The 14,739-nt window shown below is 40.1% G+C and overlaps 1 protein-coding gene across 1 annotated transcript in view; it reads right to left on the bottom strand.

Annotated features, from left to right (window-relative positions):
* The window catches only part of TRPM3 (transient receptor potential cation channel subfamily M member 3), a 783,591-nt gene that overhangs the window by 232,725 nt on the left and 536,127 nt on the right, over window positions 1-14,739 (bottom strand). Inside the window, exons 13-14 of the mRNA XM_069763506.1 lie at window positions 3,995-4,135; window positions 535-564 (exon numbers count right to left, since the gene is read on the bottom strand). Coding sequence (XP_069619607.1) covers window positions 535-564; window positions 3,995-4,135 — 171 coding nt within the window. The remainder of the gene's footprint in view (window positions 1-534; window positions 565-3,994; window positions 4,136-14,739) is intronic.

Genomic DNA, 14,739 nt, shown 5'->3' with positions numbered 1-14,739 from the left:
TGGCTGCAGCCTTCACAATCTTTCTCTTCAGGCTCAGAAAGAATATGAATGATGACGTGATGTCTCCTGCTAGAACACTAAGAGGACCTAGGCAATAATGTGTTACAATGGTGGTGAGCTGGTAGATAAATACCCCCATGGGTGCACTTTAAGTCAAGAAAAATGTAGTGGACAACCCCTTTAGGCATTTTGGGCAGTCAGTAATAACAAAGTATTTCAAAAGGTCATAAAGCATATATCTATCCGCTCCTCAATGTGAGGTTTCAACAGAATCAAATATATATTTTACAATTTTTTTACATCTTCAAACCCCCCATCTGCAAATACAAGATCGCATATGAATTCCCATCTTGTTCGAGTGTTCGTTACATTTTGTTAGTCTTTGTCCCCATTGTGAAGAAACGTGACAGGTTCTACATCTAATTAAACCATCGTTTTTTTCCCGTTTCTTCCGACGGCACAAACTACCCAAAAATGTCATTAGCAAAGTATTCATGGTTTCATGCAAGAATCCAAAGGAAAGTAGAAACTTACCTCCATCCCTAGGAGCTTCAGGGCTTTTGGCTGTTAGGAAACAGCACATGATTTGTATGAATACAAAGTACCGTATATTATCTACATATAATACAATTACATTTCAATAATACGTTCATTGCATATATGTTTTTTTCCATTTATTAAAAGCATAAGTAAGGTCACTGTTAATTGAGGTTATTGATAAATTAACCAACATGCAGAGTGTGAATGTAGTTTTGCTCATGAGAAAATGTAGTAAAAGATAACCTAAAGTTAATAACCGGAGAGGGGGCAGGTGGAGCTGTGTGTCAGGAGTCTGATAAAAGATTTAATGTTCTCATAAAACACCTAAAACAAGGTAATCATAAGGTGTTAATGTGGATTGGGAGTTGGGGGAGACTGATTTATTTATGTAAAAGGAGATGGAGACAAGTGACTTATGGTGTCTTCTGATTTCCTTACTCCCTTGTGTCTCAAGGGCAAAATTGTTTTTAGCAACTGGAAATCTGATATTTGTTTCACACAGAGATATGCTGCTTTCACAATATGTTTTGCCGTATGTTTTGCTTCATGCAGGTTTATAACTGCTTATTATCTTAAAATGCTGAGCAGCTATGGATGGCTTCAAGGGTTAAAGGTTCATACGTCCCTGTGATCATGTAGCATCATACTTAAGAGATGCAGAATTATAAACATATACAATTTGGAAACAAATATCTAAATTAGAACCAGATTTACATATTTTTAATAAACTAAAGGGGTGGTGCATGCCTTTCTGTAGGATAGCTCATCAGAATGAGATTGGTGGGCACCCAACCGATCAGCTGATATCTCCTCTGGCAGCCACCAGATCTAAGCAACGTACATACAGAGTGGAACACCGCAGCTCAGTATGTTGTTTAGCGGCTACTCGAGGCTACTGCACCTAATCCCTTCTTTCTTTTATTACCTAAAAGTGAGTGGGATCTAAACTGCAGTACTATAAACAATGTATGATGATGAGGATGATGCATTAAAAAGATTTCTTAAATATGGTCGCTACTGGAGCAGATATCAGCTCACCAGTAAGGCTACGTTCACATTAGCGTTGCGCGCCGGTGCGTCGGCGACGCAACGGCGACGCAACGCGCGACGCACCAAAAACGCGCGCAACAACGCTGCGTTTTGCGACGCGTGCGTCGTTTTTTGACGAAAATCGGACGTACGAAAAATGCAACTTGTTGCATTTTCGTGCGTCCGACGCTAGCGTCGAAAACGACGCACATGTCGAAAAACGCAAACAAAAAAACGCACGCGTCCCCTATGTTAAACATAGGGGCGCGTCGCCGCTGCGTCGCCGACGCAACAGCGACGCACATTAGCGTAACGCTAATGTGAACGTAGCCTAAGAGTGTAAGGTGTAAGACTTCCACTGATCTCATATTTATGACCTTTCTTACAAAACAGGTCATCGATATGTTAGCCATGGACAACACCTTTAAAGATAATGTTGTTGAACGTTGACCTTACAATGAAAATCATTTGATGCCCATTCCAAGATCTAGAGCAAAGGAAGAATGAAGAGGTCTCAATCAGATTCTTACTCTTATATTTCAGAAAGCCTTTGGAAAATGAAAGGAAACACCTCCACTTATAACTGTTGTTGAATCCCCTGTTTTCTCAAGCTTTGCTACTAAAGATAAACATTACATATATGTGTATGTATGTATGTAAATATATATACATATACAGTTGTGCTCAAAAGTTTACATACCCCAACAGAATTTTTGCTTTCTTAGCCTCTTTTCAGAGAATATGAATGATAACACCAAAACTTTTTCTTCATTCATTGTTAGTGGTTGGGTGAAACCATTTATTGTCAAACTACTGTGTTTTCTCTTTATAAATCATAATGACAACCCAGAACATCCAAATGACCCTGATCAAAAGTTCATATACCCTGGTGATTTTGGCCTGATAACATGCACAGAAATTGACACAAATGGGTTTGAATTTCTACTAAAGGTAACATCCTCATCTGTGACTTGTTTGCCTGTAATCAGTGTGTGTGCATAAATGCTGAGTGAGTTTCTGGGTTCCAGACAGACTCTTGCACCTTTCACCCAGCCACTGACGTTTCTGGATTGTGAGTCATGGGAAAGCAAAAGAATTGTCAACGGATCTATAGGAAAATGTAGTTGAACTGCATAACACAGGAAAGGGATACAAAAAGATATCCAAGAAATTTATAATGCCAGTCAGCAGCGTTCAAACTGTGATTAACAAATGGAAAATCAGGGGCTCTGTAAAAGCAAAACCACAGTCAGGTAGACCAACAAAAATGTTGTCCACAACTGCCAAGAAAACTGTTGGAACATCTTGAATCTTGAAAAAGCGGTGTGGCTGTTTCAAGTTGCACAATAAGGAGGCATTTGAAGAAAAATGGTCTGCATGTTGTCGCCAGAAGAAAGCCATTACTGCGCAAATGCCACAAAGTATCTCACCTACAATATGCAAAACAGAATAGAGACAAGCCTCAAAACTTCTGGAATAAGGCAATTTGGAGTGATGAGTCCAAAATTGAACTTTTGTCCACAACCATAAACATTGCATTTGGAATGAGGTTAACAAGGCCTATGATGAACAGAAGTGGATCACTGATATTTTGGCGATGTGTGAGCTACAAAGGCACAGGAAATATGGTCAAAGTTGAAGGAAAGATGAATGCAGTACATTATCAGCAAATACTGGAGGCAAATTTGCAATCATCAGCCCAGAAGCTGCGCATGGGACGTACTTGGACGTTCCAACGTGACAACGATCCAAAACACAAGGCCAAGTCGACCTGTCATTGGCTACAGCAGAACAAAGTGAAAGTTCTGCAGTGGCCATCTCAGTCTTCTGACCTCAATATCATTGAGCCACTCTAGAGAGATCTCAAGCGTGCAGTTCATGCTAGACAGCCCAGGAATTTATAGGTACTGGAGGCTTTTTGCCTAGAAGAGTGGGCAGCTTTACCTTCTGAGAAAATAAAGAACCTCATCCACAACTACCACAAAAGACCTCAAACTGTCATTGATGTTAGAGGGAGCAATATATGGTAGGGGTATGTGAACTTTTGATTAGGGTCATTTGGATGTTTTGCGTTGTCATTATGATTTAAAAAGAGAAAACACAGTAGTTTGACTATAAATGGCTTCACCCAATCACTAACCATGAGTGGAGAAAAAGTTTTGGTGTTATCATTCATATTCTCTGAAAAAAAGGCCAAGAAAGCAAAAATTCTGCTGGGGTATGTAAACTTTTGAGCACATCTGTATATATATATTCATTCTACAAGGAATCTCATGCTATTTCCCGATCTGTACTGAGTGATGCTTCAGTAGAGAAGAAATTTGAATAGTATAAGTGCCTACCAGGTGTTACAGAAAAAAAATCCTGAAACTGTATGCATGAATATACAAGATATTTTAAAAATATATCTGGACTACAAACATACCCTTTTTGGTCCAAATAAATTGTGATACAGTGTTCGAAACCTTTTCCTGGTGTAATTACAGCGGTACGCTCCTCCCATTAGATACTCAATGACAAGTCCAATATCAATCAAACTTATCCTGTAGTCTGGAGGAAGGTTTCCCTGTGAAAAAGTAATGCACAAAAATGGAGAAACACATACAAAAAAAACAGGAGTGACAACAATGTTTATAAAGAGACAACTACCAAGTATTGTAGCAAACATTTAGGTAAGTGAATTGAAACGTATGGAAAGAAATGAAATATATTAGGCTATGTAATTCACCTTAAAATAGATCCAACCGAAACCTGGATATTCTCGCTTGCAAAGAAGACATAAATGAAATAAGAAGATGCAGTAATGGATGAACATTAGAGATGTTTACAACTTTTTACCCAATTTACTAGCCCATGAATGCGGTCAACCAGCTAAACGGCTTCCTGTAGACAGTGATGTTGCGGGTACAATGACACAAAATATCACAATAAATTATTAAATACATATCAAACACAGTAATAATTGGTCATGTCTTGTACTCCAAATTCCAAATTCCTAATATACTGCTTGCGTATGACACAAGAAAGCTGTTGAGACGTAAGATTATTTACATATGTACATGCACTATATGGACAAAAGTATTGGGACATAACTCTTAATCATAGAATTTAGGTTTTTCATTCAGTCTCATTACCGCAGATTTATAAAAATCCAGCCTCTAGCCATTCTGGCTTCCTTTATTACTTTTAGCAAAGAATAGGATTCTCTAAAGCGCTCACTGATACTAGTATGTGTAATGCTGCTGCAGTGGAGTATAGGGCAACCTCCACCAAGGGATGCTGGTGAGGGAAGAGAGGTTCTTACACACACAGCTTAACACCACTGAGTAGCAGCACAAGCACCACCTGGTGGCGAAAGAGTGGTCAGACAGGCCGAGTCAGAAACAGTCAGAACAAGAAGTACCAGAAGTCACAGAAATACACGTGGTCAAATACAAGCCAGTAGTCAGAGCCAGACGGGAGCAGAGATAACAGAGATGAGAGACAGTAAAACAGGTCAGAAGACAAGCCGGATCACATACCAAGAGGTCCAAGCACAGGGAGCGAACACTAAGACAAGCGGGGTGGCTGGGAAGGGAAGTCACGGGAACAGAATTAACGGGCAGAGGACAAAACACGGTATCAAGGGGTCAGTTGCTCTAGCCTGGGAGCATGAACTATCACTGACATTGGTCTGCAGGCCACAGCAGACTGAAATAGCCACACAAAACCCAAAACGAGGCAAAAAAGGTTAACCCCTGCATGACCAGACAGGGGAGAGAATAATATGAAACAAACCCCAGCCTGAATCATGACAGTATGTTCCTGTAATATGATGCTACTGCTGTAACGTCAGTTCATGAAATTTCTTCACTCCTAAATGTTTCACCATCAACTGTGAGTGGATTTATTGGAAAGTGGAAGTGTCTAGGAACCAAATGCAACCCTGTCATGAAGTGAAACAACATGTTAAGTTACAGAGTGGGGTCGCTGAGTACTAAGGCCCATAGCGTACAAAAGTCACCAATGTTCTGCTTACTCAAAAACTATAGAGTTGTTCCTCTGCCATTAACATCAGCACAAAAACTGTGCACAAGGAGCTTCATGGTATGAGTTTCCATGACTGAGAAGTTGCATTCAGCCTTACATCACCAAGCACAATACCAAGATTGGATGTAGTAGTGTAAATCACAAAACCACTTGACTCTGGAGTAGTGGAAACATGTTCTGTGGTGGGACAAATCAAGCCTCTTTCTGGAAGTCTAATAGGCGAGTGTGGACTTGGCGAGTAGCAGAAGAATGTCACCTGCCTGATTGCATTGTTTTTTCAATACATGAGTGTTTTTCAAAGGTTATCCTAAACACCTTAGTTTTATTGAAGGGAAATATTAAATCTTAATCATATCAAGGCCTTTTGGATAATTATATGACTTATGGGAACAGTTTGGGGAAGGCCCTTTTCTGGTCCTGCTTTACTGTGCCCAAGTGCACAAAGCAAGGTCCATAAGACATGGTTGGGTGAGTTTGGTATGGAGAACTTCATTGGCCTTCACAAAACCGTGACCTCAAACCAAACACCTTTGGGAAGAACTAGAACGGAGTTTATAAGCCAAGCAGCCCAATCGCCCAACATCACTGTCTGACCTTACAAATGTTTTCTGGATGAATGGGCAAAGATTCCAACAGGCACACTCCAAAATCTTGTAGAAACTCTTCCTACAGAGTGGAAACTATTATAGACGCAAAGGAGGTATAAACTCCATATTACTGCCTATATATTTAGAATAGCCTGTCATAAGAACTGATGTAGGTGTAATGTGGGGGTGTCCCAATACTTGTCCATTTAGTGTATATACAGATGACATGGCATCCATTTTAATATACACATTTCATAAAAAGATCTGTCAGTAACTAATAATTTCTTAGTGACCACATATTAGCATATAGTACATGAGGAACTTGTGAACTATAATTTCTAGAAGGTTCAGAAGGTTCTTTCCAGTATAGCAGCTCCTGGCAATGTTGTTCAATCAATCAGTCAATAGTCACTACAGTTGGCACTGAGGTAACAATGCAATTGGTCCCAGTGTTCATACCCACATTAGAAAAGTCTGATGTGGCCCCCTGAAGGCTTCTCCTCGCCCCACTCCAGTTGATTGTCAGATGTCAATGATGGATTTCTCCCTTTGTATGCACTTGGGAAAACCTATCATCCAACTGGTTTGTGCTGGGAGAAGGTGGTGGGGGACTCTTACTATGGTCGACGGCCCATTCTTTAAATCACATTTTCTCTGAATTGCAACAGAATTCCAGAGTAAGTCATTCCTGCTTACATGTTGCCCACGGTGTGGGCGTCATGCATCTAATGACAGGTTCCCTTTAACCCCTTTCTGACCTCGGACGGGATAATACGTCCGAGGTCAGATCCCCTGCTTTGATGCAGGGCTCCGCGGTGAGCCCGCATCAAAGCCGGGACATGTCAGCTGTTTTGAACAGAATCGCGATCTGCCCGCACCTATTAACTAGTTAAATGCCGCTGTCAAACGCAGACAGCGGCATTTAACTACCGCTTCCGGCCGGGCGGCCGGAAATGACGTCATCGCCGACCCCCGTCACATGATCGGGGGTCGGCAATGCGTCTCCATTGTAACCATAGAGGTCCTAGAGACCTCTATGGTTACAGATCGCCGGTAGCTGTGAGCGCCACCCTGTGGTCGGCACTCACAGCACACATGCAATTCTGCTACATAGCAGCGATCAGCAGAGGCGATCGAGTTGTGCCTGCTTCTAGCCTCCCATGGAGGCTATTGAAGCATGGCAAAAGTAAAAAAAAAAGTTAAAAAAAATGTGAAAAAAATAAAAAAAATATAAAAGTTTAAATCACCCCCCCTTTCGCCCCAATCAAAATAAATCAATAAAAAAAAACACATATTTGGTATTGCCGCGCTCAGAATCACCCGATCTATCAATTTAAAAAAAGCATTAACATGATCGCTAAACGGCGTAGCGAGAAAAAAATTCAAAACGCCAGAATTACGTTTTTTAGGTCGCCGCGACATTGCATTAAAATGCAATAACGGGTGATCAAAAGAACGTATCTGCACCAAAATGCTATCATTAAAAACGTCATCTCGGCACGCAAAAAATAAGCCCTCAACCTACCCCAGATCACGAAAAATGGAGATGCTACGAGTATCGGAAAATGGCGCATTTTTTTTTTAGCAAAGTTTGGAATTTTTTTCTCACCACTTAGATAAAAAATAACCGAGTCATGTTAGGTGTCTATGAACTCGTACTGACCTGGAGAATCATAATGGCAGGTCAGTTTTAGCATTTAGTGAACCTAGAAAAAAAGCCAAACAAAAAACAAGTGTGGGATTACACTTTTTTTGCAATTTCACCGCACTTGGAATTTTTTTTCCCGTTTTCTAGTACACGACATGCTAAAACCAATTATGTCGTTCAAAAGTACAACTCATCCCGCAAAAAATAAGCCCTCACATGGCCAAATTGATGGAAAAATAAAAAAATTATGGCTCTGGGAAGGAGGGGAGTGAAAAACGAACACGGAAAAACGAAAAATCCCAAGGTCATGGAGGGGTTAAACATGCAGTCTAATATATAGGAAGCAAGTTATGAAGCAGCAGGAACCATAAAATCCCTGCTCACGGTGTTCCAATAGCGTGAGTGACCAAATGACTGCCATCCTTTCTTTTATGAGCATACATGCAGAGACTGTCAGCTGGACGCCGGTCTCATGAGATCAGATATTCAAAAGGTATTGCTGCAGAATGGAATAATCTGCCCAGCTCACCCTGCTTTAGGCCATGCTACCCACAGATAGGACATCATGTTCAAGACAGCTTTTCAAAATCCGTTCTAGAACACTTTTTTTGAGGTCATGTGTCCTGTGTTGCATGTCAGAAGTTAACAAAATGGAAAAACTTCTTTTATCAGGTTGGCCACTATGTAAATAATATTTACATATGTATTAAAATGGGAATATAATCATCTCATTAGTATACGGTGAGAAGAGGTTTTCATCTGTATTATTAGGCTAGGTCAATGCTATGTTTGTGTCCATTGTCAGGCACATAGGCTGAGAAGAAATGCCCCGTCAGTGGGCTCATCCGAGGCACACGTTCACCATAGGGACCCATTGTAAAGAAATGTATACTGTGTTATATATGATTCTTTGCAGTAGCTCTTTGGGTAGGAAAGTGCACATTTCAAGGTACAAGGTATGTAGGTGCATAGTTGCCAGACGGAGGCCGAGATAACACATTTTTTTGGCCTCTGTCTGGCGAATGGGGGCTCAAAGGCACATTGCAGTGTAAGTCGGAACATCTCCTGCAGACTATGTGTACAGACGCAATTGTTCTCTTACTAGCAAAGTCTTTTCCCCAAAAGCCTGCCCCTCACATCCAGAAAATGGCCTTTCATTGAGGATCATTTGAGGCAAAGCATCCATTTGCAACTTCCTTTGAAACGCACTAAATGGAGGTTGCTAAAGGATATGCTGTAATATATGACCGAGCATTAATGACCTTTTTATGTACAGAAATAGAGGAAATTAACTATGCTAAGAAGTGAATGTGTCTCACTGGAATGATAAAATGATGCAAAACTTTAAATGACTGTATATTAGTAAGTGGCCTTTATTCCTATTTACAGAACATATGAAAGAAATGATACATAAAGCAGCCAACCTCTTTATTAAGTATTTGGCCTTAATAAGTAATATCTTTAATAATAATAATTGATTAAACTGAGAAATTCTACCATAGAATTTAGCAGGAACTCTCCAAATACTCTGCCCTCTGTATACAGTCTGTGATGTGACTGCTGTTGGAATCGCACTCTCTTACTTGTGTAACAGGGAGTATGTCACCAGGTCTGTTGTTCTCATTCGGTCCCCAGTAGCGAGCTGGGCTCTAGCTTACCTTTCCACTAGGAATCTTCAGTCAGGCCATAGAGGTCATATCCTGACAAACCACAGAGAATCTATTGCAAAATAACTTAAAATCTCTTTGCGCTTTGTGGTACTGATACAAGACAACACAATATCACAACAACAACTCTGAAGTGGTACGTCCATAATACTGGGCAACTTACAATATAGACAGAAACTGAAACATTAGTTAGTTGGTTGAGTTGAACTCGCAGTATAGACTGGAATTCAACTGTAGGTTGGGCAGCAATAAAACAAATGATCAGTTATGTTTTTATTGAGCATATCTGTCATATGTGGACAAGTTCCTACAATAGCGAACTGTACAAATAATACAGAGAATAAGAATATCAGTTGTATTTTAACACAAAAAACCCCTCTGTGAATATGATGTTCATTCATGAGAAGACTTTCCCATACCTGAGACAAAAATATAAGTTTTGCTTCTTTTCCTTCTTTCTGTATCTAAATATCCTGACCAAGGCGCATAAAATGTCAGATGCCAATTTTTTGCCCCTTGCTTGAGGTGAGGTTGGCATCCCAGCGGATTCTATTACCAGAAATCAATAACATAATTGCCCACAGCTGCTGGATAGAAGGGGGGAGACCTCTAGGATTCCTGGAAGAGTTAGCAAATCTCCATGGTGCTGCCAAAACCACCTTGGAAAACAATGGATCCAGAAAGTTTATAGACATGTTCCCAAATGTTCCGTCATGAGATGGCTGATCGCCTCCATGCCACGCTGCATTGATGCAGTAATTGATGCAAAAGGAGCCCCGACCAAGTACTGAGTGCATTTACTGAACATACATTTCAGTAGGCCAATATTTCGGATTTCAAAATCATTTTTCAAGCTGGTGTTATAAAGTATCCTAATTTACTAAGATAATGACTTTTTGGATTTTCATTGGCTGTAAGCCATAATCATCAACATTACCAGAAATAAACACATGAAATACATCACTCTGTTTGTAATGACTTTATATAATATACGAGTTTCACTTTTTCTATTGAAGAACTGAAATAAATTAACTTTTTGATGATATTTTAATTTTGTGAGAAGCACCTGTACATTTAGGGCAGCTATGACCTGTCTAGAATATGTGACATTTTAATCTACAAATGCATTCATAAATAAATTGTACTTTATGCCCAGAGATTAATCACACTCCATTTTCTCCTCATTTTTACATTTTGGAGTAGTTACTATAAATAATACATTACATGAAATATAACATTAATACATTTAGTGTACACTACACAAAAGCTTGGGCACAAATACACTGACAAATGTCTAAAATTCTTTAGAGTTAGCAATATTTGTTTCCCGATTTTATGTATAAAACTTATTGGTTGTATAATGTTTGTTTCAAAATCAGTCCGTTATAGGACTTTTGTACTTTTTGTACTAGAACTGTGCGTTTGCACTGTTTCCACAAGATGGCGCTCAGTGTTCTCTATACTATTCTGTATTTCTTGCCATCTCTGCCTCTGAGATTCTCTGCAAACAATAATGGTGTACAGTAAGAGACATACAAAGCTTCTGGAAACTACTATGTGGTCAACAAATATTTATCTGACCTTTAAGTACACCGGCTGTACAACTCTGCCAAAATGTAGAAATGGAAATATTCTGAATTATGGGGATGGAGAATATTATGTCAGCTTTTATTATGATAAAAACCATAGAGTCAACCACTTTTTATCCATTTATATAAATGTATACCAGGTGGCTAAAACCCTATGCTCTCGAATGATCTTATTTGTGACGTATGTAATATCAATCAGTTTTACAAACTGATGTACATGTAGAAATCTTAATAATGTATTTGAAAGGAATTAAATCTGATGGTAAAAGCTACAAATTACATCTGGGAAGAAATGAAACAGCTTCAGTTTCACTATCTGATGGATGTTTCACAGTCAATATAATTTAGGTCCGCTAGTTTAATGCATTTTAATTTATTTAATTGTATGTTCTGCAATATGCATGAAAACATCGCTTAAGTATAAGTTCCCACACTGCAGATTTTACTGGAGAAAATGCTGCATCTGAAAAATTGTTCCATTCATGTGAATATAGTTGGTTCAGGTAAATGGGACAATCTCACGACTTTGTTGTTGGGTGTCCCAGGACCAGGGGCTCCTTCCTTGTCCCTAATCCAAGGGGCACCCTAGCTTGCCCTGTTACTCGGATTACTTCAGATGGTGAAGGCGCTGAGGCCACATACCTTGCCTTAACTCCTTAATCCGTCCTCAGTCTGTACCCTTTCCCCACCCAGGGAAGAGGGGAGTAGTAGTGCATCACATTACACCAACCAGACTACCAAAGTAATATGAAGAGGGATAAAGGAAAATACCAATCATACAAATATACACACATAAACAACAGAGGTAAACACCGGGTGTGGAGGATGGGGTTAAACTAAAGTAGGAGAAGAAAGGGAATTATCACACACTCAAAACTTAGCAACAGTCTCAGATAAATCTACCAAATGCCTTCTCAAATAAGAACCACCAACGAAACACCTCCTGTCATGAAGCTTAAGCTTGCTCTGTGGAGTGCTAGCCAGGACCCAGATTTTATAGGAGATGGGAGTGGCTAACAGTGCACAGCTGAGAGCCTTAGTTCAGGAAAGCTTCCGGGAGCTCTCAACTGAGCAGATTACCCTTGGACTGCTAAAAGAAATTTACAGCGTTTAATACGAAAGTGAAGGCCTTCTAATCAGTGCAGGAGTAGGAGAAATCAGACGTCGCGGTTTTCCAGCTCCTCTCTGTCATGGTAAGCCCGTGACAGCCAACTTCTGCCAGAGCTGCTGCAGGTGATTGACAGGTCTCTTCAGTGTCAGACTTGGGTACCAAGGGCCCAAATGTGACATTATCCTCCATCACAAATTTGGTCATAAGTGCTTCCCACCCACATTTACGCAACCAATTAACTGCCTTTTCAAATGAAACATATGACACGGCACATACATCATTACTACTCCCATAATTTACTGATAAACTCACCGGGTACAATAAATGATGTATTAAGCAAAACTTGTTGGGTTTCTTTTCCGAAATGGAGAGACCAGCAGGTGAGACCATGGCGATTCCTTAAATGGACCCAACATGCACCTCAGGGCCACCTCCTCATTCAGTTTGTCCACAACCACTGACGGGTGGAGGCATGGAGACTTAAGGTTCTTTGGGTGAAACAATGGCGCATCTGACACAAACGGTATCCTAAAACCAAACTTAAAACCATCTTCCAACAATTTAACCGACAATCTATCCGGATAAGCTCTTAGGTGTGGCAGCATCACCTATGTTCTCACTGGTGTCTCTCCTTTTCTGGTTATTGACACTGGTACGTCCCTTTGCCTTTTTGAAGCATTTTGCCTGTGTGTGATTCCTTCCACAAAAGGAGCATTCGTGTTTAACCCCTTCATGACCCAGCCTATTTTGACCTTAATGACCTGGCCGTTTTTTGCAATTCTGACCAGTGTCCCTTTATGAGGTAATAACTCAGGAACGCTTCAACGGATCCTAGCGGTTCTGAGATTGTTTTTTCGTGACATATTGGGCTTCATGTTAGTGGTAAATTTAGGTCAATAAATTATGCGTTTATTTGTGATAAAAATGGAAATTTGGCGAAAATTTTGAAAAGTTCGCAATTTTCACAATTTGAATTTTTATTCTGTTAAACCAGAGAGTTATGTGACACAAAATAGTTAATACATAACATTTCCCACATGTATACTTTACATCAGCACAATTTTGGAAACAAAATTTTTTTTTGCTAGGAAGTTATAAGGGTTAAAATTTGACCATCGATATCTCATTTTTACAACGAAATTTACAAAACCATTTTTTTTAGGGACCACCTCACATTTGAAGTCAGTTTACGGGGTCTATATGGCTGAATATACCCAAAAGTGACACCATTCTAAAAACTGCACCCCTCAAGGTGCACAAAACCACATTCAAGAAGTTTATTAACCCTTCAGGTGCTTCACAGCAGCAGAAGCAACATGGAAGGAAAAAATGAACATTTAACTTTTTAGTCACAAAAATTATCTTTTAGCAACAATTTCTTTGATTTCACAATGGTAAAAGGAGAAACTGAACCACGTACGTTGTTGTCCAATTTGTCCTGAGTACGCTGATACCTCATATGTAGGGGTAAACCACTGTTTGGGCGCACGGCAGGGCTTGGAAGGGAAGGAGCGCCATTTGACTTTTTGAATGAAAAATTGGCTCCACTCTTTAGCGGACACCATGTCACGTTTGGAGAGCCCACGTGTGCCTAAACATTGGAGCTCCCCCACAAGTGACCCCATTTTGGAAACTAGACACCCCAAGGAACTTATCTAGATGCATAGTGAGCACTTTGAACCCCCAGGTGCTTCACAAATTGATCCGTAAAAATTACAAAGTACTTTTTTTTCACAAAAAAATTCTTTTAGCCTCATTTTTTTCATTTTCACATGGGCAATAGGATAAAATGGATCCTAAAATTTGTTGGGCAATTTCTTCTGAGTTCACCGATACCTCACATGTGGGGGTAAACCACTGATTGGGCACATGGTAAGGCTCGGAAAGGAAGGAGCGCCATTTGACTTTTTGAATGAAAAATTATCTCCATCGTTAGCGGACACCATGTCGCGTTTGGAGAGCCCCTGTGTGCCTAAACATTGGAGCTCCCCCACAAGTGACCCCATTTTGGAAACTAGACACCCCAATGAACTTATCTAGATGCATATTGAGCACTTTAATCCCCCAGGTGCTTCACAGAAGTTTATAACGCAGAGCCATGAAAATAAAAAATAACTTTTCTTTCCTCAAAAATGATTTTTTTGGCTGGAATTTCCTATTTTGCCAAGGGTATTAGGAGAAATTGGACCCCAAATGTTGTTGTCCAGTTTGTCCTGAGTACGCTGATACCCCATATGTGGGGGTAAACCACTGTTTGGGCGCACGGCAGGGCTTGGAAGGGAAGGCACGCCATTTGGCTTTTAAATGGAAAATTAGCTCCAATCATTAGCGGACACCATGTCACGTTTGGAGAGCCCTTGTGTGCCTAAACATTGGAGATCCCCCACAAATGACCCCATTTTGGAAACTAGACCCCCAAAGGAACTAATTTAGATGTGTGTTGAGGACTTTGAACCCCCAAGTGCTTCACAGAAGTTTATAACGCAGAGCCATGAAAATTTAAAAAAATTTTTTTTTCTCAAAAATGATCTTTTAGCCT

The sequence above is a fragment of the Ranitomeya imitator genome, chromosome 1 (genome assembly GCF_032444005.1).
Source record: "Ranitomeya imitator isolate aRanImi1 chromosome 1, aRanImi1.pri, whole genome shotgun sequence".
Classification (NCBI taxonomy): domain Eukaryota; kingdom Metazoa; phylum Chordata; class Amphibia; order Anura; family Dendrobatidae; genus Ranitomeya; species Ranitomeya imitator.
The sequence above is the reverse complement of the archived record's forward strand: the minus strand, read 5'-3'. Positions and strand labels throughout refer to the sequence as shown.